This window comes from Acinonyx jubatus, chromosome E2 (assembly GCF_027475565.1).
Source record: "Acinonyx jubatus isolate Ajub_Pintada_27869175 chromosome E2, VMU_Ajub_asm_v1.0, whole genome shotgun sequence".
In the NCBI taxonomy this organism is placed as follows: domain Eukaryota; kingdom Metazoa; phylum Chordata; class Mammalia; order Carnivora; family Felidae; genus Acinonyx; species Acinonyx jubatus.
In genome coordinates, this window is record NC_069396.1 from 30659540 (window position 1) to 30682968 (window position 23429).

Here is a 23429-nt window from a genome sequence, read left to right on the forward strand (position 1 = left end):
AAAAGTTGGTATTCTTATTGTAGAAACTATATAAATAACACTTCATATATGTGAAAAGGAAGCAAAACAATAATCAGATGTTTGGGGGAACAGCTAAAAGAATCACAAAGGAAAAGGACACTTGGGTCTGTGTTGTCTAGGAATAACTCAATTTCTTAAAATATTTATTTTTTGAGAGAGAGAGAGAATGAGCAGGGGAGGGGTGGGGCATGGCGAGAAAAGGAATCCAAAGAAGGCTGCATGCTGACAGCAAGAGCCTGACACAGGGCTCGATCACACAAACCATGAGATCATGACTGAGCTACCCACATGCCCCGGAATAAGTTAATTTTTATAATGAAAGATAATGAGAAGATGGTCAAAGGAGGGAGCTGAGCATGAGCAAAGGCATAACAAGTGAAATAAGATTTGCACAGAGCATCATTCCACAAGCTATATTCCAAGAAATGTAAAATATTCAGACATTCATATTTATATAAGATTCTGAGATGCTGCCTTGCATTTTCCCCTTCTTGGAGCATTATAATAAAGTTTAACTTATTAAAAGCTCACTCTGAGAAGTTCACAGAAAGCCAGTAGTAATCAACCTTGAATAAATTCAGTGGGCAAAATTATGAAAAAACTTTGATTCTCAGGGTAGACAATAACAACCCTTTTATATATTTTAGAAGCTTTTTAAATTTATTTTTATTTTTTTAATATGAAATTTATTGTCAAATTGGTTTCCATACAACACCCAGTGCTCATCCCAACAGGTGCCCTCCTCAATGCCCATCACCCACTTTCCCCTCCCTCCCACTCCCCCCATCAACCCTCAGTTTATTCTCAGTTTTTAAGAGTCTCTTATGGTTTGGATCCCTCCCTTTTTTTTTTTTTCCTTCTCCTCCCCCATGGTCTTAAAAGCTTTTTTTAAAGTACAAAACATTTTTAAAAGTTGAGAAGGAAATTAGGTTTGCCCCACCCATCTCCACCCTCCGAGATAGAAAGCCATATTATATTATAAAATGCTATAATCCTTAGCAGCAATAAAGGGATTTCATCAGTAGTTCATCCTCCCATATTGGAAGGAAGCCTGAAGAATGAGTTTGGGGACCAATGTGTACCAGAAGTTTGCTGGTTGTATTCTGACTGTGTGTATGCACAGGGGAGGAGGAAATATAAACCACAGTTCAAAATGGCACTTTGAGAACATGCAAGAGTGTTTTAAATAAGAGGGTGAGGGAATAACAATGTTAAAGTATATCCCTATAATAAAAATACAAAAATAACAAAATAGAAGTCACAATACATCCTCAACATTAATTTTTAATCTATTTTATTAATCCTAAATACTTAAAGATTTATGAATTTTATGGGGCGCCTGGATGGTACAGTCAATTAAGCGACCAATTCTTAATTTCGGCTCAGGTCATGATATCCTGGTTTGTGAGACTAAGCCCCATGAGGGCTCTGCTCTGAGAGCACAAAGCCTGCCTGTGATTCTCCCTCTCTCCCTCTCTCTCTCTGCCCCTCCCCTGCTTGTGCTCTCTCTCTCAAAATAAATAAACTTCTAAAAGTTAAAAAAAAAAAGAAAAATGAATTTATCTTCATACCTTCCTTTCCTATTCATCATCCTGTAACACATGGAATAAAATGCAACATCTACACTTGCATTATATTCTGGCAAAAACTGTAAAAGACATTTGTTAATTGTTCAGTTTAATGCAATCTTCCAGGGTCACCTGGGTGGCTCAGTCGGTTAAGCATCTGACTTCGGCTCAGGTCATGATCTCGCAGTTTGTGAGTTCAAGCCTCGCACTCCCGCTATCTGCTATAAGCATGGAGCCTGCTTTAATCCTCTGTCTCCCTCTCTCTTTGCCCCTCCCCTCTCCCTCCCTCTCGCTCTCTCTCAAAAATAAATAAACATAAAAAAAAAAACAATGCAATCTTCCAAGATGACCTATTAAAACCAAAAACATTTTTAAAAAGCAAACACTGGCATAAAGATTTCAAACTATAGATCATTATCTCTTACAGTATAGACACAAACATCCTCAAAAAATAATAGCAAATATATATAAATATACACATCATAAGCAAGCGGGATTCATCCAGGAATGCAAGGTATTTGAAAATCAAGTAATATAACATGATATATCAATGGCATAAAGAATAAAAACCACAGGCTCATCTTAAGTAATGTAGAAAAACCCTTTGATGTTGAAGATAAACATCTCTTCATAATAAAAAAACTAGCAAACTAGGAATAGAAGGGAACAGCCACACCTGGTAGCAGACATGTACAAAAAATTCACAGCCAGTATCATACTTAATGGTAAAAGACTGAATATTTTCTCTAAGATCAGGAACAAGACAATGATATCTGCTCTTCTATTCAACATTGTACTGAATATTCTAGTTGGGCAATCAGGAAAGAAAATGAAAAAGTACACAGACTGGAAAGGAAGAAGCAACACTATATGCAGAAGACAAGACCTTTTATAATTTAAAAAACCTAAATAAATATTTGCAAATCGTATCTGATTAAGAGACTTATATCTAAAATATATAAAGAATTCTTGTAACTCAATAATAAAATGAAAACCCAATTTAAAAATGGGCAAAAGATATGAACAGGCATTTCTCCAAAAGAAGAAATCGAAATGACCAATAAGCACATGAAAAGATATTCATCATTAGCCATCAAGGAAATGCAAATCAAAGCTCCACTAAAGTACCACTTCACAACCATGAGGTGGCTATAACAAAAAAGACAGGTAAGTGTTGGCAAGTATGGAGAAACTGGAACCCTCATACACTGCTTGTGGGAATGTAAAAAGGTGTAACTGCATTGGAAAATAGTCTAAAAATTACTCAAAAGGTTAAACATTGAATATGGTATGGCCCAGCAATTCTATTCCTAGACATATACCCAAGGGAAATGGAAACATATGGATGTTTGTAGTACCATTATTCATAACAGCCAAAGTGGAAACAACCCAACTATGCATCACAAAGGAATGGATAAACAAAATGTGGTATAGCCATACAATTGAAATTTGGCAACAACAACAACAAAAGAAGTACCAATACATCTATACTGTAGATGACCTTTGAAAACATCATGCTAAATTAAAGAAGCCTATCACAAAGGACCACATGTTGTATGACTCCATTTATTTCAAATGTCCAGAACAGGCAAATCCACAAAGTAGACTTGTGGTTGCCTAGGGCTGGAGTGGTGGCAGAACTAGGGAGTGACTGTTAATGGGTGTAGGGTTTCTTCTGGGGGTGAGGAAAATGTTCTAAAATTGATCATGTAGTAACAGTTCCACAATTCTATGACTACACTAAAAATTATTTATTTCTACACTGTAAATGGGTAGACTGTACAATACATGAATTACATGATGAGCCCTACCTCAATAGGGCTGTTTTTTTTAAATAATGAATTCTCTGGAAGTAAAACAACTTTACTCTCATTACTTTCTTGAGGATTGCAAAGTTACACTGAATTTACATTGTTACTATTATAAAATATTGTATGGTCACTTAAATAACCATCTTTGTTTTTTCTAATGCATTCTTTTACTTAATCATTTAAATACCAAGCAAATCCTCTGTTAAGGAAAAGAAACTATTTCCAGGGCCTTTCTACAATAACCTTTATCTCAAATTAAAAGTTGCAACATGGGGTGCCTGGGTGGCTCAGTCGGTTAAGCATCGACTTCAGCTCAGGTCATGATCTCACCACTCGTGAGTTCAAACCCCGCCATCAGGGCTTCTGAGCTGTCAGCACAGAAGCCTGGAACCTGCTTCAGATTCTGTATCTCCCTCTCTCTCTGCCCCACTCCTGCTCACACTCTGTCTCTTTCTCTCAAAAATAAATAAACATTAAAAAAAAAAAGTTGCAACTTACTCAAGTATATGGTAAAATGAAGTAAGACTGCAGAAAACACCAAGATTAATTTCTTCTGCGTAAATATATCATTATGTATTTTCTCAGTTTCCCCAAACAGTAAGTAGAAGCTTTCAATACTTAGTACGCTATATATCATATTCCTGGAAGTTTAGAATACATATATTAACATTTAAAAGATGCTACTTTTTTCATCTTTTCAGCCTTCAAGAATACTCTCTTCTTTCTTTTCCCTTTCATACCTGAATATCTCAAGAGTGGTCTACAGATGATACCTTAATTTTCTTACCACTTATACATTCCTTTTGATTTGTTTCTGTCCCTCCATCCTTTTTCTACAAAAAATCCTTCCTTCATATCACCAATTACTTCTCAGAGTCACTCAATAATCTTCTGTTTTTATCCTCTTCAGTATCTTAATTTTTGACATGTGGCTCATCACTTTTTCTATGGATTTAGAAACGCTACAAAGTCTTAGATCTAATTAGTCTAATTCTTTGTCTCTTCTTTTTTCCTCTGTCCCACAAATGCAGGTCCCCAAGATTCTGGCCAAAATTCTTTGTCCTCTCACTCTATACTTTCTACTTCAGTTATCTTACGATGTCCCACACCTTCAAACTATCACCGTGTAGTGGATACCTGCAAAATAAAGATCTTCTGAAATCTAGTGTTACATTTTTCCATCCAGTGTAGATCTCTTCACCTGAAGTAATCTAACTGCTTCTGCTGTGTTCCACTTCATACTAGGTTCATCTGGTATAGGTTTTATTGTAGTTTTTCCCTACCCAATGTCTTCACTCAGCCTGGCAGTCAAGACCTTACACATGGTACCCATATAACTTCCCAAATCATCTCTCACTGCTATAAGTACTACTCATTCATTAAAATAAAGATATGTCCCTTCCTTTTAAAATAACAATCTAACCACAAATTACTACATACACACATGCATATCTTTTTAGTTCCATACATGTTTTAGTGAGTGATAAATATAAGGTTAAACAGAATAATCTGTAAAGAGTTTAGAAAATAGGCACAAAAACATTAAGTATCACACCAAGCACTGCATGGATTAGCTTATTTTAACACTGAAAACAATCTTATGTGGTTGGTACCAATATTTCCCACATCTTATAGATGAAGGTAATGAAGTCTAGAAAGACGAACAAACTTAAACTTGCCAAAGGTCACATGGCATGTAAGTTGCAGAAAGAAGCTTTAAACTCAAAGCTAACTCCAAAGTTGCTATTTTGTTTTATTGTTAACGTTGAATTATACAGTATTTCTAACATAGAGAAAATAAACTAATACCCATGAAATGAAATAGATAGTAATATTTGCCTTACTTAGTTTAAATTTGTCTTCCTCTCCTACCTATCCCCCTCCTTCTCCAGATGTTTATAGATATATATCTATCTCTGCAATGAAGTTACAGAAACATAGCTTGAAAAGATACATAGTAAAGTGAGAACAGTGGTTTGCTTTGGAAAGAGGGAAACAGGACTGGGAATTTCAACGGTTATCCATCATTTTTTTTTTATTCTTAAAAAGCAAACAAACAGATTTCAAACAAATACGACATTTGTTAAACCTAGGTGGTAGGCTTATAGGCATCTGTATAATGCTTCTATACTTTTATGTTTTTGCACAGCTAAGTTGTCTAAAATGTACCAAAACATAGGATAATGCTGATTCAAGGCTTAGTCTAGAAACTGATATTTTTAAGTGGTACATCACTTTGATCCTAACAGTTAAAAAAAAAAAAAAAAGTATCATGTGGCAGGTGGATGGCTGTTAAATGCAGTGATGAAAGGACTTGTGTTCACAGAACAAACAGAAAGCGAGCTTATACATTCTCACACATACACTATATTAATTTAAAATAATCTTACTGGGGATTTACAATTCCACATAATAAATGTTAATGAAAAATAGGCATTTTAATGTAGTTAATGCTTTATTAACAAAGGACACAAATGTATGAAATCTCATTTTAAATAATTATAAAAAATAAACTCTTTCTTCTCCCATTTAAATTAAGCCAGATTTCTTCTTCATAGCTGAAATTCCCGTGTACATTTAAATAAGTATTGAAGACTGATTAATTCAGGGCTTTTCTAAAAATTAGAAATGTAAAAAAGAATTTGGCTCACCTAAACTATAAGGAGCTTTAACTTAAATATATTATGGAAATGACAACACAAATTGCATTAAACCCAAATGGAGAGTGCTTCTTAATACTCTTCTGAGACAACATCAGTTTCCATGAAAGTGTCTCCAAAATATCCTCCAGGGGAGCCTGGGTGTCTCAGCTGGTTAAGCATTCGACCCCTCATTTCCACTTAGATCACAATCTCCAGTTCATGGGATCAAGCCCCACATAAAGCTTTATGCTTGCAGCGTAGAGCCTGCTCTCTCTCTACCTCTCTCTCTGCTCCTCCCTCACTTGCTCTCTCTTTCTCTCTCAAAATAAACAAATAAACATTAAAAAGATATTATCTTCTGAAGTTACAATAAATCAGCTAATCCACTAGGGATAAAATGAGCAATTAAAAACAAAGCCTTATGAATCCATTAAATTTTTCACAATAGCAAGTACCTTGATATAACAAAAGTAACAAATTATAATGATGGTGCATGTGCTTAATTAATCATGCATAGTAAAATATTTGTTTCACTATTTTAAATTAGAGATACCACTCCTCAACAACTTTTTCAGGATCAACTAGAAGAATTAAACAGTGCTTTAGATGTTAACTCCTCCAATATCATGCTGAGATATTAAGCTTATTTTACATATAGGAAAAGTTTGTAAAGAAGCATTTCATTTTGCCTCCTCCATTAAGCCAATTTAATACTCAAAAATGTATCTGAGCTACTATAAAAAATTAGTTTACATAGTAACTGAGCAAAAGATATACATTCTTTTAATCTTTAAAAAAATTTTTTTACATTTATTTATTTTTGATAGACAAAGAGAGACAGAGCACAAGTGGGGGAGGGGCAGAGACAGAAGGAGACACAGAATCAGAAGCAGGCTCCAGGCTCCAAGCTGTCAGCACAGAGCCTGACGCGGGGCTCGAACTCACAAATGGTGAGATCATGAACTGAGCCGAAGTCGGACACTTAACTGACTGAGCCAGCCAGGAGCCCCATATATACTCTTTTAATCTTTTCTAATGTCTATAATGCTCTGCTTATTCCTATACCTGTCATTCCAACTTTTGCTTAAGTTTATTATAGGAGTTATTACATGACAGCAATTACTGTTTCTAAAAAAATCTACATGACAAGTATAACTTACTTATATCCACCTTCAGCCAAAAATTAAAATTCTAAAATAAGAAACTCGAGAAATTGTGGCTCTCATACTCATTAAAGATACCCATTTCATTAATATCATTATTAATAAATATTAGAATGATGCTGTTATACACTTAAGAAATCCACAGTGCTGAAAAACAAATGTTATCTCTTCTGTACATTCCAACAGCTCTAGATGCTTTCCCCCCACCAAAAGTACTGTCATCTATATTTCTCTTTAATATATCATTAAAACAGTTTTCAGATACATATCTCTCTCATTCTTCTCTCCCTTCAAGGTAAAATAAATCTAAGAGATCCTTAGCAACTCATTTGTCTTCCTCAAATTATGCAAATCCCTTTAATTTATCCCAATCTTAGCCAACATTTTCCCTGAAAGAAAAAGAAATTTAGAAAGTACATTAAAACAAAGGGAAGGAGCAGACCTCAAGAATTTCAGAGAGGAACTCAGTCATTTATAGACCATTACTGCTCAAAGGACATCCTGGCAATGAGAAAATACATAAAAATCTGTATGCCAGGCTTAGAAAAATTTTTTAAATGACAAAATAGTAAGACTTGGTATATTTTTAATTCTCACTCATGATCAAAACTAGAGGGTTAAAACATTTCTTTGGGATGATATTTTCAATGAAAATTATCAAAAAATTAAGTGGCTTGTCCTGACAACTTGGGGAACTTGAACATGAATGAGATTTCAGATGATATGTGAAATTATTAATTATTAGTAATTAGGAGATGTATGAAGAAGTATGTAGAAGCAAAGTCTCATAACTACAAGACACTGTCAAATCATACAGCAAAACCCAACAAAATGTATGTACTAATCTGTAAATAAAAATAAAGTAAGTATGGCAAAATGTTAACTATTAAAGTGAAAGTCGCTTATTTACTCTTCTTTCATTCATTTACTTCATTTATTTACTTTTCTGGATAGTGAATATTTTTAATTAAAAAAAAAAAACGAAAAATAACTTTCCTGATTTACTGCACACTAACAACTCAATTGACTGGAAATACACGTTTCCACAAGACAATTTCAATTTAAAGTCTGGAATCCCAAGAACATAGATAGCTTTGTCTTTAGGGGAAAAAAATTTAAACTGTAGAGTCACCTACCAACTCTTCAAAGTATTTCATAAGTCGACAATATTTTAATTGATACAGAGCCCAATGTATAGATAATGATTTCCAGAGAGAAAACAATTCTCCTGGTCATAGACAAGCTATTCACATCCCTCATTATTTACTGGCTCTCACCAACTAAGCAAATCTATCTCACTCCTCATAACAAAAATGCCTTCCTTTAGATCAGGCAAGAGGGGTCCCTTCCTTGGGCAGCCCGATGTAGAGGGTCTGGTTCCTTTGCCACATCCCTCCTCAGGGCCAAAAAGATACATTATCTCTTCCCTCTGCAAAACGTGCTCCAGGTATGCAGGAATTCTCTACCTAAAACAGCCTCACACCTACTGGCAGAGCCCACCTCCATTTATTCCCTAGGTCTGTTCTCTCAAGGAATTCCTTGTAGGGCAAGGGATATATATGGCCAATATGTGCGTGCTTAGGACAAAGAGATGTGAAGAGGGAGGTGGAGTTGTAGACGGAGGCTGCGAAGTCCACACTTGTATGTGAAGCCCCTCTGACAAGCAGGATGAAACCAGGGGTGGAAAGAGAAGTAGAATGCTTCACTTCTGCCATATTCTGGATTTGGAACTCTACAGTCCAAGATTTCTAAATTCAAACCAGTGCTTCTGTTTGTCAAGGAAGAAGGACAGAACATATTTAACAGTTTATTGGTTCTATTTACAACTTCTAAATATTCTCACATACAATAATGAGAGCTTCTATTTGTTCTTTTCCCTGGGGCCCACAAATATCAGAGGCACGCCTGCATACGAAAAAAATGGTTATATAAGAAAAACAAACAATAACAAGGAAATAGGATCAGAGAATCTTTTTTAGATTATACCACTAGAAAGCTATGTAAACTTTACATCTGGGTCCTACAACTGCAAACTTCTAAAAAATTGATTCATGATTAAAACTACTTCTAGTTCTTGGGGTGCCTGGGTTGTTCAGCTGGTTGAGCATCCAACTCTTAATTTCAGCTCAGGTAATGATTTCACTGTTCATGGGATAGAGCCCCACTTTGGGCTCTGTGCTGACAGCCTGGAGCCTGCTTGGGATTCTCTCTCTCCCTCTCTCTGTCCCTCCCCCTCCCCTGCTTGTGCTCTCTCTCTCTCAAAATAAACTTAAAAAAAAAAGAAAACTACTTCTAGTTCCCAAAATTTTAAAAAATCCTTAAAGCAAGGAATCATTATTAAACAACAAGCTGACTTAACAATTTATAAAAGCACTTTCAAATTCATTGTCACATTTATTAATCAGAAATTCCAAAAATCTACATTCATATATTACAGACAAGAAAACTGCAGAGAAGGTAATTTGCCTAAGACTCCTATGCCAATAATGACAGGGTCAGGACTTGAACCCAGTCCTCCTGACTCTAAATTCAATGCTTTCTCCACTTTATCAAAGAAACTTACATCTGAAAACTCACCTCCAAAATATCTGTTGTCTGACACCAGAACTGAGAAACAAGTGACTGATGCCAAGAACCAAGATGAAAACGATCTTATTCTTTTCCTTCATAAATAGCTTCATTTTCTGGTGACAAAACTTCATGGCTTCTACTTTCTAGTATTATGCCTCAGTTCAGTAACATACAACCACATGAGTAACATTAAGAAAGTGCTAAAAGTACATGACATAAAGCAAAAGAGTCAGTAAGAGCATTTTTACAAAATAAAATACAGCAACACTTTGGAAATGAGATTATCTGGAAAAAAAAAAAATAGTACTGATCCATGCAGTATTACAATATCTAATGACTTAGCTTGGAATTACATAAAATTATTCTGTAATCAATATTAATGGAAACTATTAAAATAAGTTAAGGGGCACCTGGGTGGCTCAGTCGGTTGAGTGTCCGACTTCGGCTCAGGTCATGATCTCACAGCTCGTGAGTTCGAGCCTCATGTCGGGCTCTGTGCTAACAGCTCAGAGCTGGAGCCTGCTTCAGATTCTGTGTCTCCCCCTCTCTCTGCCCCTCCCCTGCTCACATTCTGCCTCTGTCTCTCTCAAAAATAAATAAAACATTTAAAAAAATTTTTTAAACAAGTAAAAATAGATTATGTGTTACAAAATCATAACCTCTTTATCTGTTCTCAATACCTACTTTTCTCAAATCTGGGTTCAACTCTTAGGTCTGTGATTTATAAACTATCCTAAGTCCAGTTCCCTCATTTATAAATTAAGATGCCGCTGTTAACATCCTAAGATCATTGTGAAGATAAAACATGATACTTATAAAAAGTACCCACTGCAATGTCTGGTATCGGACAGGGGCTTGCTGAATAATTACTGAATGAATAAAAATTGTGGGGCTTTTTTTTGAAAATTGTTGAATTTATTTAAATCAGTTAAATACGCATTATTGGGAAATGTGAAACTGTAAATTTTGGATAGCCAACTCTAAATCACTACCTTCTAGATCACTAGATGACTCCTAGCATGAGTCTCTCCTAGCAGAGAGAAAAGACTAAAGAGGAAAATAAGGATAAGATACTCAAACAGGCTTTTCATAACGAGAAGTCATAAAGTCATAAACTAGGTCCTTATAAAATTCATTCTTTAGGGGAGACTGAGTGGCTCAGTCAGTTAAGAATCTAGGGGCGCCTGGGTGGCGCAGTCGGTTAAGCGTCCGACTTCAGCCAGGTCACGATCTCGCGGTCCGTGAGTTCGAGCCCCGCATCAGGCTCTGGGCTGATGGCTCAGAGCCTGGAGCCTGCTTCCGATTCTGTGTCTCCCTCTCTCTCTGACCCTCCCCCGTTCATGCTCTGTCTCTCTCTGTCCCCAAAAAAATAAATAAACGTTGGAAAAAAAAATTTAAAAAAAAGAATCTGACTTGGCTCAGGTCATGATCTCACAGTTCCTGAGTTCGAGCCCCACATCAGTCTCTGTGCTGACAGCTTGCAGCCTGGAGCCTGCTTCAGATTCTGTGTCTCCCTCTCTCTCTGCCCCATCCCTGGCTCATGCTTTGTCTCTCTCTCTCTTTCAGAAACAAAACAAAAAAACAAAAAAACATTAAATTCATTCTTTAAAGGAGTATCTTCTAATTGGCCTCATGGCTTGTGGAAGGCTGAATAATAATGACCCCCCCCCCCCCGCAAAGATATCAACCTCCTAATCCCCCAAATCTGTAAATATGTTAACACTGCAAAAGAAAATTCAGACTGCAGATGAAATTAAGGTTGACCTTAAAATAGAGGGAGATTATCCTAGATTGTTCAAGAACCCAGAGTAATCACAAGAGTCCTTATAAGTGGAAGAAAGAGGTAGATGATGGTCATACAATGAATGAGAGAACGACTCAACCAGTCATTGCTGAAGGCGGCCACAAGCCACAGAATGTGGTTAGCCTCCATACACTGGCAAAGCAAGAAAATGGATTCTCTCCTACAGCTTCTAGGAAGGAATGCGTCCCTGACAACACCTTGATTTTAGCCCAGTGAGATCCATTTTAGTTTTCTGCCTTCCAGGACTATAAGATAATAAATTTATGTTGTTTGAAGACACCAAATTTGTGATATTTTTACAGCAACAACAAGAAATTGATACATGACTATATATCCCCAAACCCTAAAGCAACAGAGGGTAACGTGGGCTCGAGTCCTACTGCCTACATTTGAAAACTTGCTGTGCTGTTTACTAGCTGTATGACCCTGAGCAAGCTATTTAACAATTCTATGCTTCAAGCCCCTATCTGTAAAATGAATAGGTGGTAAGATCTACCTCACATAGTTGTTTCAAAGGTTAAATGAGAAAATATATGTAAAGTCATGAACGTGACTATAACTGCTCTGAACTTATTGGCTATTTGTGTTTTTATTATGATTCATAATTATACAAGTCTTCAAAGGAAAGTCTGTACATTTACCTTGATTTCCTAGGGCTCTGTCTAATCATGGGTATACACAATTTATCTACAATGATGTTCATTATACTATCCAAAAACAAACTGGTTAAACAATTATGGCACTTCTACATTATAAATTATTATAAAGTCATTAAAATAGCAGTATAAGTCTTCCAATTAAGGCCAAGGTGGGAGTAATAGGAACTGGATTTACACTCATGTTTGAAACAACTGAAAAGCCAGGCAAAATACATAAAACAATAGCTTTTAAAAGCCAGGCAAAATACATAAAACAATAGCTTTTAAACAATGGACATCAGGTAACCCCTGACAGTGATCCCTGAGAGAAGGGAAACAGATGAGCTAAGATTGACTCCTGTCTTAGCTTACTTACTTCAAGGAGAGGGTTTCCACACTGCAGAACAAGGAAAGAGGCAGCCACATGGAATCTTACAGCCTCCTTGCGTTGAGACAAAGCTGGGAAGTCCAGGAAAGCCAAGGCAGCTAGTTTGCTGGGGAGTGTTCTGGAGATGAGAGAGAGCTTCACAGGGAAACACCTCTAGAGATCTTCATAAGGTTTTAAGTAAGTACGGATTAGTGCTACTAGTTTGTGGAGAAACTACCCAAGGCCCAGAACAAACTACTTGAAAACAGCTGACTTCTCACTAGGGCCAAGAATAGTTCATCTTCCCATCAGAGTCATAGTGGAAAATCTTGTATTTCACAAGGTACTGGACAGAGAAGGCTATTGTGTCAGGAGTGTGGGAAAATTAACCCTAAAGATTGCTCTAGTCCAGCCTAACAAAGCCCAAAAACAGATCTTATACAGATAAACGGATTTCAAAGTAACTGTATCTCAGAACAAAATTCAAGAATATTTATAGGAATGTAAAACTTTCCATCACTGTTAACAAGGTAAGATTCCAAATGTCTGGCATCCATTCAAAAATTATCAGGCATTCAAAGCAGGAGAAAACACAGAGTACACTGAGGAGAAAAATCAATCAACAAAAGCAGACTCGGAAATGACACTGATGATAGATGTAGTAGACAAGGACAGTAGCACAGCTATTATAATTATACTCCAAATGTTCAGTACGTTACAGGAAAGATTGAGCATGTTAGGCAGAGACGTGTAAAGCATAAAATGAATGAAAATGAGATTTAAGAAACACACTGGATGGGGAGATTACACAACAGAAGAAAAGAGTGAATACATACTAATAAAAATTATCCAAAAACAGAACAACAACAAAATATCCAAACAGGGGGCACCTGGGTGGCTCAGTCAATTAAGCATCCAGCTCTTGATTTCAGCTCAGTTCATGATCTAACCGTTTGTGGGTTTGAGCCCTGCACTGGGCTCTGTGCTGAGTGTGGAGCCTGCTTGGAATTCTCTCTCTCCCTCTCCGTCTGCCCCTCCCCACCACCACCGCTCCCCACTTGCACTTTCTCTGTCTCAAATAAATAAACTTAAAAAAAAAAATCCAAAATGAAAGGCAAGGTTTTGGCTTAATTAGATGTAGATTTTTTTTTTTTTTTTAAGTCATCAATCACACCTTTGTGCATACATAAAAAGGAAAACCAAGTGGGGCGCCTGGGTGGCTCAGTCGGTTGAGCGTCCGACTTTGGCTCAGGTCATCATCTCACAGTCTGTGGGTTCGAGCCCCATGTCGGGCTCTGTGCTGACAGCTCAGAGCCTGAAGCCTGCTTCGGATTTTGTGTCTTCCTCTCTCTCTGCCCCTCCCCTGCTCGTGCTCTGTCTCACTCTATCAAAAATAAATAAATGTAAAAAGATTTTAAAAAAAACGTAAAAAAAAAAGGAAAACTAAGTGAAATAAATCAGTTAAGGTATTCCTAAAACTGCTTCAAAATTCAGAGACCTAATCTTCATCAATTTTCCACTTAGAGTCATCACTATCCAATATCCAAGTTCATCCCCATAAAATTATCCTGTATGCCATGAAAAGGGCTGGTGATGAAGCATTTCCTAATATAATCCATAATGTGAAAAGCCAAGGCTGAGAGTCTCCCAAACATGGTTTTATAGTTATGCAGAGCTAATTTTCTTTGACTCTGGCTCCAGAAACATTGCCAGTACTTTGAACACAAATTGCTTTCTACCAGTTAAGAGTGCCCTCTGCTCCTGTCTTCTGGATTTCCTTCCATCTGCTGACACCCTGACACTTTGAATGCATGTGCATGTAATTCCAACCTCTTCATAACTGCTGCTTCCCTAAGAGATATTATAAAATGCCATCAATCGAAAGATGCATCCAGTTTCAGAGGTCTTAAAATATGAAAAATGTGAATCTTGTAGATGAAATAAAAATACTCTTATTCTCAAAAAAAAAAGTGTATGTCCTCATAAAGGCTGTATACTAATGTTCATAGCAATTTTATTCACGATAATCCCAAATTAGAAAGAGTATCTTCTTCCAAAAGACAAGCGGATAAACAAATTGCAGTATATCCATATAAAGGAATACTACTTCGGAATAAAAAACAAAATGAACTACTATACCTGTACTTACTGGATGAATCTCAAAACAATTACACCAAATAAAAGAAACCAGATAAAAAGACTAAACACTATATTATTCCATGTGTATAAAATTCTAGAAAATGCAAACTAATCTATAGTGACAGAAATCAGATTAGTGGTTGCCCTTGTGGGGCGGGGGGAGTGGGAAATGGAAGAAAAGAGACACAGGAAACTTTTTAGGATGATAAGTATGTTCATTATCCTGATTGTGATGATGGTTTCACTGGGTGTGTGTGTGTGTGTGTGTGTGTGTGTGTGTGTGTGTGTGTGTGTGTGTATTTAGCAAACTGTACACTTTAAATATGTTCAGTTCATTACATGCCAATTATATCTACATAAAGCTGAAAATTTGAAACAAAACAAATAGGTAAACAGATACAGAGCATAAGACTAAAAGCATACATGCATGTGAACTATACTACCATTTAAAAAAAGACTGAATACAGAGAGGGAGGGAGGCAAACCATAAGAGACTCTTAAATACTGAGAACAAACTGAGGATTGATGGGCAGTAGGGGGGAAGGGAAAGTGGGTGATGGGCATTGAGGGCACCTGTTGGGATGAGCACTGAGTGTTGTATGGAAACCAATTTGACAATAAATTATATTTAATAGAGAAAAAAAAAGACTGAAAGCATAGATCTCCCAGATATAAAAACGGATTGTTTCTAGTTGGTGCGATGAGGAGTGACTTTTCTTGCTTGTGCTTTCTAAACTTTTTCTGAATACTTGCAATGAAAATGTTTACTTTTGTAGTTGTCAAATGTCTAGGTCTCTTCATACATTAGGCAATCAGTAGATGCCTGAAATAAATCATTTTCATTAAGAGATCTGAAATATTACAAATCCCCAAAGGAGAAACACAACACTACATAAACCAATATTTTAGAATCCACCACCATTTTCAATTATTTATATATCATGTCTAGGCATATACTGCTGACAATACATTATTCGGGAGGCTGGTTCATGCATATTTGTTCTATGGGTCTTATCTCCCTTGTGAGTTACAAAAAAGCAGAATGCCTACCATATTGTCTTATATATGTCAGGCATTAAAAATATATTTGTTGAATTTATCAACAAATGAATATCTTACAGACAAAACCATCTAAAAATTATAACTACATTAGTGCTTAGTACATGGTATGTTCTCAAAAGTTTGTATCCAACTTTTAAAAAAACTTAAATCCCTCTCTTCAATATAAATTTAACCGAAATCAAATACCAAGCAAGGACTACTTCTCATTACACACACAGCACAGCACCATGCAAAATCACACAGGTTGACGGAGTACTTATGAAACTGAATAAACAATTTCCAGAATTTGTTCATATAATCACAAGCATCCAACATGAAACTAAGCTCAGAAACTACACAATGGTACTGAGATGTTGTGTTATTACATAGGGTTCACAAACTAAATGAGTGCCTTAAAAACAAACAAACAAAAAAGGCTGATTCCAGGTCTAAGGGAAATTAAAAACATCTTCTTGCACCAGAAAGTAGAGAAGTAATTAGAGATTGATGAGGACATATTAATAGGGCATGGAGTTAGCTTAAAAGGATTCCCACTAGCCAAATACTCAAAAAGAATAAAAATGATAATAACTTATAACATGTGTAATGTTTTTTTGAATCCCTGGGTCCAACTCTTGATGAAAACAATTCCACTTTTTTATTTATTTACTTTATTTATTTTTTAATTTTTTTTTTTAACGTTTATTTATTTTTGAGACAGAGAAAGACAGAGCATGAACGGGGGAGGGTCAGAGAGAGGGAGACACAGAATCCGAAACAGGCTCCAGGCTCTGAGCTGTCAGCACAGAGCCCGACGCGGGGCTTGAACTCATGGACCGCGAGATCATGACCTGAGCCGAAGTCGGCTGCTTAACCGACTGAGCCACCCAGGCACCCCTTTATTTATTTATTAATTCCAAAGGGGAAAAGGTACTTTTACTAAGTGATAAAACTCAGTATCACCAATAATGGGACAAACTAATATCACACCTCCTATTGAAATTCAATGGAAATACACAAAATCATCTGCAGCATTCTTACCAAAATAAATAAACAAATAAATGTTTAAGCTGTATTATGAAGAAACAATTAGACAAATACAGGCAACTGGCCTGGACTTTTAAAAAATGTCAACGCCAGGAAAGAACAACAACAAGGCCTGGAAAACCTGTATTAGGTTAGAGGAGATTTAAGAAGATATAAATGCAATGCCTGGCTTTTGACAGGATCCTGGATTTTAAAACAAACATCTCTGAAGAATATTATGGGGTAACTTAAGAAATCTGAATTTGGAGATGGGGGGGTGCCTGGCTGGCTCAGTTGGTAGAGTGTGCGACTCTTGATCTCAGGGCTTTGAGTTCGAGCCTCACTTTGGGTGTAGAGATTACTTAAAAATAAAATCTTCTTTAAAAAAATTGAAATTCGCATAGTATTCGTATAGGATTTTATTGGACTATACACTATGATATTTATTGTTACTACCTGTTAATTTCTTGATTGTGATAAAAGTATTCTTGTAGGAGGATATACCTGTTCTAAGAAGAGCCATGTTAAAATAATTGGGGGTAGGGGCAACTGGGTGGCTCAGATGGTTGAGCGTCTGACTCTTAATTTCGGCTCAGGGCATGATCCCTCGGTCGTGGGACTGAGCCCTGCATTGGGCTCCACATTCAGTGTGGATTCTCTCTCTCCCCCCTCTCAGCCCCTCTCTCTGGCTCATGTGGTCTCTCTAAAAAAATAGTAAAGATATATATATATATATATATATATATATATATATATGCATATGCAGTGTCATGATATCCCATTACTGGTGATACTAAGTTTTAACACTTAGTAAAAGTTACCTTTTATTAAAAATAAAAATAAGGGGCGCCTGGGTGGCGCACTCGGTTAAGCGTCCGACTTCAGCCAGGTCACGATCTCGCGGTCCGGGAGTTCGAGCCCCGCATCAGGCTCTGGGCTGATGGCTCAGAGCCTGGAGCCTGTTTCCGATTCTGTGTCTCCCTCTCTCTCTGCCCCTCCCCCGTTCATGCTCTGTCTCTCTCTGTCCCAAAAATAAATAAACGTTGAAAAAAATAAATAAATAAATAAATAAATAAATAAATAAAAATAAAAATAAAAATAAAACAAGAAAGCAAATGTGGCAAAAAATTAACAGATCGTGAGTCTACATCAATGGGAATATGGATGTTCATTATATAATTCTTTCATCTTTTGTGTAAGTTTAAAATATTTTTCAAAATAAAGTTAGAAAAAAATAAGTGATACCTTCAAAATCTACAGTTTGAACACATTCATAATATTGACATTTCTAATATCACTTACGCTGAATTGGACCCATTTTTGTTCTTGTAAAATAACAAAAACACAGGCCTAGCCTTAGAAGTATCTTCATTTTTGTACTTTTAGTACTTAGCACAGCACCTGACAGATAAATAGCAGGTGCTCAAGGAACACGTGCTGTTTCTGCTAAGCCATTAGTAGTTGTTTGACTTTAGACAGGTCGTTTCCCTTCCTGACACTTCAAATACTTGATCTGCAAATTCTGGGAAATATTACTAACTTGCATACAACCCACAATATTACCAAAAGACTCAAATAATGTTAAAAAAAACACTTTTCAAAATACTGTGCAAAAGTTATTACTATTTCTATCTCTAATTATACTCTTAACGTTTAGTATTTTAATTTTTTAAAAATTACTTCTAAAAGTCTTACATTCATTTGAGGTATTTAGGGGAATAAAGCCCTGGGAAATTTATCTAGCAATATCACAAGTATATCTCTCAGTAACTTTTTTTTCTTTTTTCTTTTAACATTTATTTACTTTGAGAGAGAGATAGAGAGCAAGCAGGCGAGGGGCAGAGACAGAGTGGGGGACAGAATCCCAAGCAGGATTCGCACCATCAGCACGAAGCCCAACGTGGGGCCCAAACCCACAAATCGCGAGATCACGACCTGAGCCGAAATCAAGAGTTGGGTGCTTAACTGACGGAGCCACCCAGGCGCCCCATTATTTCTTTTTTGACACACAAAAAAATAGTATTTCAAGTTGAGTACATAGCACAGCTTTATAAGAGTTTTGCAATAGTTTGTAATAAAGTAGATTAGAAGCTCAAAAGAAAAGGGCCTGCTTTCTTGGCTCTGCCATTCACAAAAGCAACTGGACCTTAGACAATTGTATAATATATGTTCATATATTAATAGATGTATATGAAGAATCACATAATGGGAGATCGCTAAAAAGTCATGAAACAAAGAGACAACCTAGAAACTACAATACCTCCTTTAAACAGGATAGGTCAAAAAAATTAATTTTTTGTTTGTAAATCACTCATTCCTAATCACTCAGCTGGACAGCTAAGGAAAAGTACTGGAAACCACTGTAATCGAAACTGAATCAGAAATGAAAAGATAACAGCTCTGAAATTATAATGGGATCAAAGGGAAAGTATGATTTTTCAATTTGAGTTCTTCGAAGGCAAAGGACCAGATCCTTCATTTTTGCAACCTCACTGCCCAGCATAATCTCATATACCTGGTGGACAACTAGTAAATTTTGAATAAAAGCATTAAAAATGCAACATTTCCAAAACACAGATGTTATATAAAATTCAGTATATACAACTTATACCTACATTTGACAAATAATAAGGGTGTTTTCTTTAAAGACTAAAGATATAGTTAAAACCTTATGACACATTAAAAGCTATATACACGTAACAAACAAAACCCTCCAAAAGTTAACTTATCTCTCAATTTGGAGACAACCATATTTGCATTTTATAACACAACACAGTAAATCTAAGTGTCTCACTATCGTATGGTATCACTTTCATTTCTGAGTTTAAACTACAAAAGGAATCTGATAACTAGTTAGCAAGCAAATTATGACTTCTCTACCACTGTTTTGTTTTTTGGTTTTTTTTTTCGTATTTGAGAATGGAGGAAAATCTTGTCCAGATCAAAAATCCTATGAAATTCCATGAAATGGTCAATGTAAACTTGTACTGCTTTCAGGTACACAAACATATATTCACGTAGGAAAAAATCTTGCTTTAAAGACTGTCCTTTCGTAATCTGTAAGGTATTACTTGCATCATAAATGTGCAAGGTATTATTTGCACAGTTGAGCATAGCAAATTACCAGATTTTATGTAACTGAAACTGCAGTCCAAACTTCCCAACTATGTGCTTACTATCCCTTTTCCTATATTACCCACACTACATTGTATTAAAATATTTCCTTAATTTAAAATAATTTCAGCCCAAATACCCAAATGAAGAAACCTGATCACCCACACTGATGTATTCCAACACAACTGTGTATTCATGTTATCATAATAGATATAAAGTTGGATGGCTCAGTAGCCCTATCACGTTGTTTTCAATTTCAGACATTAACAAGTAAATGACGGAGTAGTCCTAAGCTATCTGGAAGTGCACCTCATCAATAAAATTAAACACAACAAAATTTTGTTAGACCTACTTTGAAGTTTGGCTTGGATCTCATGCTCTTCACATACTGCACTAATCCACAAATTTCTCACCAACTGCTGCCTCTTCCCCACCCCTGGAATTCACTTCCTGTTCACCTTTCACCCTTAAGTATGCATGTTAGAGGTCAACAGCCTTAAAGCTACTGCTAACGACTGGAGTTTCTGTTACTCTGATTCTTGGCAGGCTGTGCAGAGCTCAACTCTTCTACAATACAGTACAGAGTTCAGTTATTAAGATCATATTTTAGAACTAGCTAATATTCCATGAATTTCTCCATTCAAATAGAATATTTTAATCCTGAAGACATGACAGAAATGTCAAAGCCAAAAACTAGTCCACTTTAACTGGGAAAAAAAAAAAAGGAACTAAAAGGGAAATTCCTATACATAATTTCTATATTGTGTTCTGGCTTAGACAATAGGAATTCTGAAACTTCTTATAGGCAATATACCACACCAAATGCATAAAGATTTAAGCATACTGATCAACAGAAGGATGGTATAAGATTTTTAATCACTTCAAGGAGACGATCTAAAAACTTCTTAGTTTTTTCTCTTCCTTTCGTCCAGAGTATAAGTGGAGTGACAAGTTTTTTTTAATTGTACATATATATATATACATATATATATATATTGGTTTTTTGACTTAGGAAAAGTTACCACTAGGAGAAAAAAAAACCTAGCAAAGAGCTTGGGATCCTCTGAGTTCAACTGAGTATAACAACATATAGCAAATCCCTTTAGTTTTACACAGGTTTTTTCCCATTCTTTTTAAACATAGTTTATTAGTTTTTTTTAATGTTTATTTTTGACAGAGAGAGAGAGAGAGAGAGAGAGAGAGACAGAGCATGAGCGGGGGAGGGGCAGAGAGAGAAGGAGACACAGAATCTGAAGCAGGCTCCAGGCTCTGAGCTGTCAGCACAGAGCCCGATGCAGAACTCGAACTCACAGACCCCAAGATCATGACCTGAGTCGGTTGGACGCTCAACCGACTGAGCCACCCAGGCACCCCTCTTCTTTTTTAAAAACAACTTTCCTTCTACACAAAATTAGCTATGTTTCTGCTTAAGAAATGTGTTCCAACAGATTTTTACTTAAGTGGGGATCCTTACTTAAGTGTAAAAATAACCATAACATATTTGAACATACAAGACCTCCATATAAAACTCTCTTTCTCTTCATCTTTTCCTAACCAAGCATTCTACCACCATCATCATCGCCCTCTGGGGGTGGGAGAGGGTGCCATATAATTAAAGATTTTCAGGCTTAATAGAATACATTTTAACTATCTGGAAATTTACTCATGTTTAATAAGTTCCCTGACATTGTTGGATAGCAGAGAACCTGTCATATTTCTTTCTCTTTCTTCATTATTTGTAATCACCACTCACGAGCTAAACAGGCAATATGAATGATATGTCCTGCAATGAAACCCAAAATTACAACTGCAGAGTCTTAAGAGTTGAAAAGAACCTACCAATTTAGTCCATCTTACACCCATGATAGGAATTCTTTCTGTGACACATCTGAGCCATTCTATTTACCTGCTTTCATTGAAAGGAACTTCAAACTTCTTCCTTAGTATCAAATGATAATCCACTTTTCTGTGACTTTCACTTAGCAGGCCTAATTCTGACCTCTAACGTTCTTTAAACACTTGAAGATAATGATCACATTTATCTTTAGAGCATTTATTGTTACCTTCTTATTATACAGTTTTATTAAAAATGTCTCAACACTCTTGGAAGCAATAGCTATTTTGGTTTACTTCTCTTTGTTCTGGGAGTGTTTTTCCCTTTGGTAATGGATAAACTATTTGCCAACATGGCCAGAATACATGAGATTCATGCTCTTTTCCACTTAAAGATTCTAAAGCAAGTTTCTGCCTCATCAGTAGGGTAGATTTTTGAAAGGGGGAGGGGATGAGTAGGGAAAAATCATTTAGTATATCATTGTTACATATTACAATGTACTAACATACTTTGAAGGAAAGTAAAAGTGGGTAAGACAACAATATAATGGACTTAAACTTGGTTTGAATCCAGTCTGGCCACTGGCTATCTCCACACTAGCTGTGTGTGTCACTTGGGGTATATACTATTTAATTTCTCTGTACTTCAGTTTGCTCCCACAGAAACTCAAGGAAATAACTGTATCCAAATAAAAGGAGTGTTGTGAGGGATCCATGTATTAATGTATGCTAAAGTATTCAGAATACTGCTTAACACAAAGTAGGTACTCTACATGTTAGTCATTATAATATTTGCTATTGCTACACATCTATTTTAAACTGAATTGTAATGGTAATATATGCAAGAAAAATATAAATATATTTTAATTAAACATGATTCAGATTTTTCCAGTGCTCAATAATAACCTTATTTTTTATGTGGTACTTTTAGCAATCTTGTAATGGTTAAACTATTCAGCCATTCAAAATCATTTTCAGAAAAACAGTTAATGACTTGAAAAATGTCTGCAACATAGTAATTGGAAGGTGAAAAGAGCCACTTGCCAAAAAGCATGAACTATAATGACCTCAACTTTATTTCTTAAAAATGCAAAAATATGTAGGTGAAGGACAGGAATGAGACAAACAACAGATCTCACTGGAAACTCATACAGCAAAATGTCAACAATGGCATCTTTGGTAGTGGTATTACAAGTAACATTAAAAAAATTTTTTTTAATGTTTATTTATTTTGGGGGGAGAAAGAGAGAAAGTGTGTGTGTGTGTGTGTGTGTGTGTGTGTGTGTGTGTGTGTGTGTGGTGTGAGCAGGGGAGGGGCAGAGAGAGAGGGGGAGACACAGAATCTGAAGCAGGCTCCAGGCTCTGAGCTGTCAGCACAGAACCCGATGGGGGCTTGAACTCACAAACTGTGAGAACACGACTTGAGCCAAAGTCAGTCGGTTAACTGCCTGAGCCACCCAGGCGCCCCACAAGTAACTTATTTTTAACTTGTTTGTTTTCTATATGGTCCAATTTTTTTAAAAACCACATATTAAATTTTTTATCACAAAAGAATTCATTGTTTTAAAATGTGTCTGACATAGGCTATTCAAACAGGTGTTTCTCTACTTTCTTTAAAAACCTATAGGTAATGTAAGCTTCCCTATCCTCGGGAAGAAAATGAAAAATTCAAGGTACTAAATAAAGTAATA

The 23429-nt window shown here is 36.1% G+C and overlaps 1 protein-coding gene across 8 annotated transcripts in view; it reads right to left on the reverse strand.

Moving 5' to 3' along the window:
• Positions 1-23429, reverse strand: part of CHD9 (chromodomain helicase DNA binding protein 9) — a 232426-nt gene that overhangs the window by 127030 nt on the left and 81967 nt on the right. The window contains exon 1 of one of the 8 annotated variants that reach the window (XM_053210491.1): positions 20258-22695. The exons of the other annotated variants lie outside the window; for them this stretch is intronic. Coding sequence (XP_053066466.1) covers positions 20258-20281 — 24 coding nt within the window. The 5' untranslated portion in view covers positions 20282-22695. Of the gene's footprint in view, positions 1-20257; positions 22696-23429 lie in introns of those variants that run through there. 8 annotated transcript variants of the gene reach the window in all.